This window comes from Plasmodium reichenowi, chromosome 2, assembly GCF_001601855.1.
Source record: "Plasmodium reichenowi strain SY57 chromosome 2, whole genome shotgun sequence".
NCBI classification, from domain to species: domain Eukaryota; phylum Apicomplexa; class Aconoidasida; order Haemosporida; family Plasmodiidae; genus Plasmodium; species Plasmodium reichenowi.
In genome coordinates this window covers 308,878-311,065 of record NC_033647.1, presented here as the reverse complement: position 1 = coordinate 311,065, position 2,188 = coordinate 308,878, and the positions used below count along the sequence as shown (strand labels likewise).

The window sequence follows — 2,188 nt, the reverse complement described above, 5'->3', positions numbered from 1 at the left end:
AAAATTTATAATACATATTAAATTTTTTTTAAAAAAAAAAAAAAAAAAAAAAAAAAAAAAAAAAAAAAAAAAAATATTTATATTAAAAATAAAAAAAAAAAAAAAAAAAAAAAATAAAAAAAAAAAAAAAAAAAAAAAAAAAAAAAAAAAAAAAAAAAAAAAAATTTATATTATATATATATATATATATATATATAATTTATTATTATCATATATTTCTTTAATTATTTTTGCTTAAAAAAAAAGAACATATATTTACTATACCTTATGAAAAATGCAACAGCATTAAAATATGTCAGTGTATTATATTTTCTTATGGTAAATCATTAAACTTGTTAAATTAATTATATATATATATATTATATATATTATATAATGTATATACAATTTCCTTATATCTCTCTTAATTTTTTTTTTTTCTTTTTTTATGTTGTTACTACAATATAATATTATATTAAATAAAAATGTGTAAAATAAGAAAAAAAAGAAACATAATATATAATATACATATAATATATATAATATATATTATATATTTAATTAATCATCCAAAAAAAAAATGTTTTTTTTTTTTTTTTTTTTTTTTTTTTTAAAAAAAAGGGTTACTTAAAAAAAAAAAAATTAAATAAAAAAAATATGTAAATAAAAATAAAACATTTTTTAAAGGTTACGCAAATAAATAAATATAATATATATTATATCATCATATTTATAACTATGTCCTCTATGAAAATTTTAAAATGGATACAAGGGGTGATTGTTACAGAAAAATAAATACAGGGATATACAAATATGTTAATATATATATATATATATATGTACATATAATATATCGTTCTGTATACACTTGTTATAAGATGGTGTTAGGTGGTACATGATCGTGGGGATTATTCAAATGTACAATATATATGATGGGGAAAAAAAAAAAGAAATAAAAGAAATAAAAGAAATAACAATTATATATTACACAAATGTATATATATTATATATATATATATATAATACAATATTTATAATATGGTGGTTATATATATATATATATATATATATATTTAACAAAATGATAATGTTCATTAAATCCGTTTTGCTCCTAACTCCGTTCAAAATAAAGTTATAATTTTGTTTTGTTTTGTTTTGTTCTGTTTTGTTCTGTTTTGTCATGTTATATTATATTATGTTATATTTATTTTAATTTTTTCTTGCTCATCTTTGTCTGAATAGCTTTTCATGTTATCCATTCGTATTACCTATTCATTTTCTTTTTATCTATCTTTCCAATTTTCGTATGTTAATAAGATCCAACAAAAATGTTATTTATAGGAATAAATACAAGCTTTATTATATATCCAATAAATCCCATAATCAAAAAACCGAAAGAACAAGCATATACTATGTTTGTATATTCTTTTTTACTGGGCTTGGTACATTTCCTTATTAGCCTTACACTATCCTCAACAAAAGTTTGTATACTATTAACACAATAACCTACTGGGTGATTTTCATCAGTTAAAAATTCTGGAATTTTAACATTCATCTTTATAAAAACAAAAAAAAAGAAAAAAAAAAACAAAAAAGGAAGATATAATATAATATATATATATATATATATATATATACAATTCTTTATTAATAAAAATTAATAAAATAAAAAATATTTTTATAATATATTTTATATATTTGAATATTTAAAAAAATGCCCTTCCTTTATAATATGTATAAAATAATAAAATATTTATTTTAAACATTCCCTTTTTACACTTAATTCTGTGTTTTCTTCTTTTTTCTTGAGCACAAGGAGAAAATTTTATTTCCTAAATATGTTAATAAGAAAAAGTCAAAAAAAAAAATATATATATTAATATATATATTATACATATAAATATATATAAATATAAATATAAATATATATATATATATATATATATATTATATTTGTATAATATTTTATCTTTTTATTTATCCATTTTATTATGTATATTTTTATTAAAGCTTCAAAACTTACCCTCAATTGATTACAAATTATTTTTATTATTTTTTTTTTGGTTTTTTTACTTCTTTTTGTTTTTTTTGTTTTTTTTGTTTTTTTTTTTTTTTTTTTTTTTTTTTTTTTTTTTTTTTTTTTTTTTTTTTTTTTTTCTTTTTATTGTATTATATAATATTTTAAATTTAACATATTGTTATTATAAAA

General features: G+C 14.7%; 1 protein-coding gene across 1 annotated transcript; it reads right to left on the bottom strand.

The window, feature by feature from the left end:
- Positions 1-1,288: 1,288 nt before the first annotated feature.
- On the bottom strand, positions 1,289-1,534 carry PRSY57_0208900 (secretory complex protein 61 gamma subunit; the record flags this gene model as incomplete). Its single annotated transcript, XM_012905524.1, has 1 exon — positions 1,289-1,534. One exon carries the CDS (start codon positions 1,532-1,534, stop codon positions 1,289-1,291), a length of 246 nt encoding a protein of 81 aa, XP_012760978.1.
- Between the last annotated feature and the right edge of the window lie 654 nt (positions 1,535-2,188).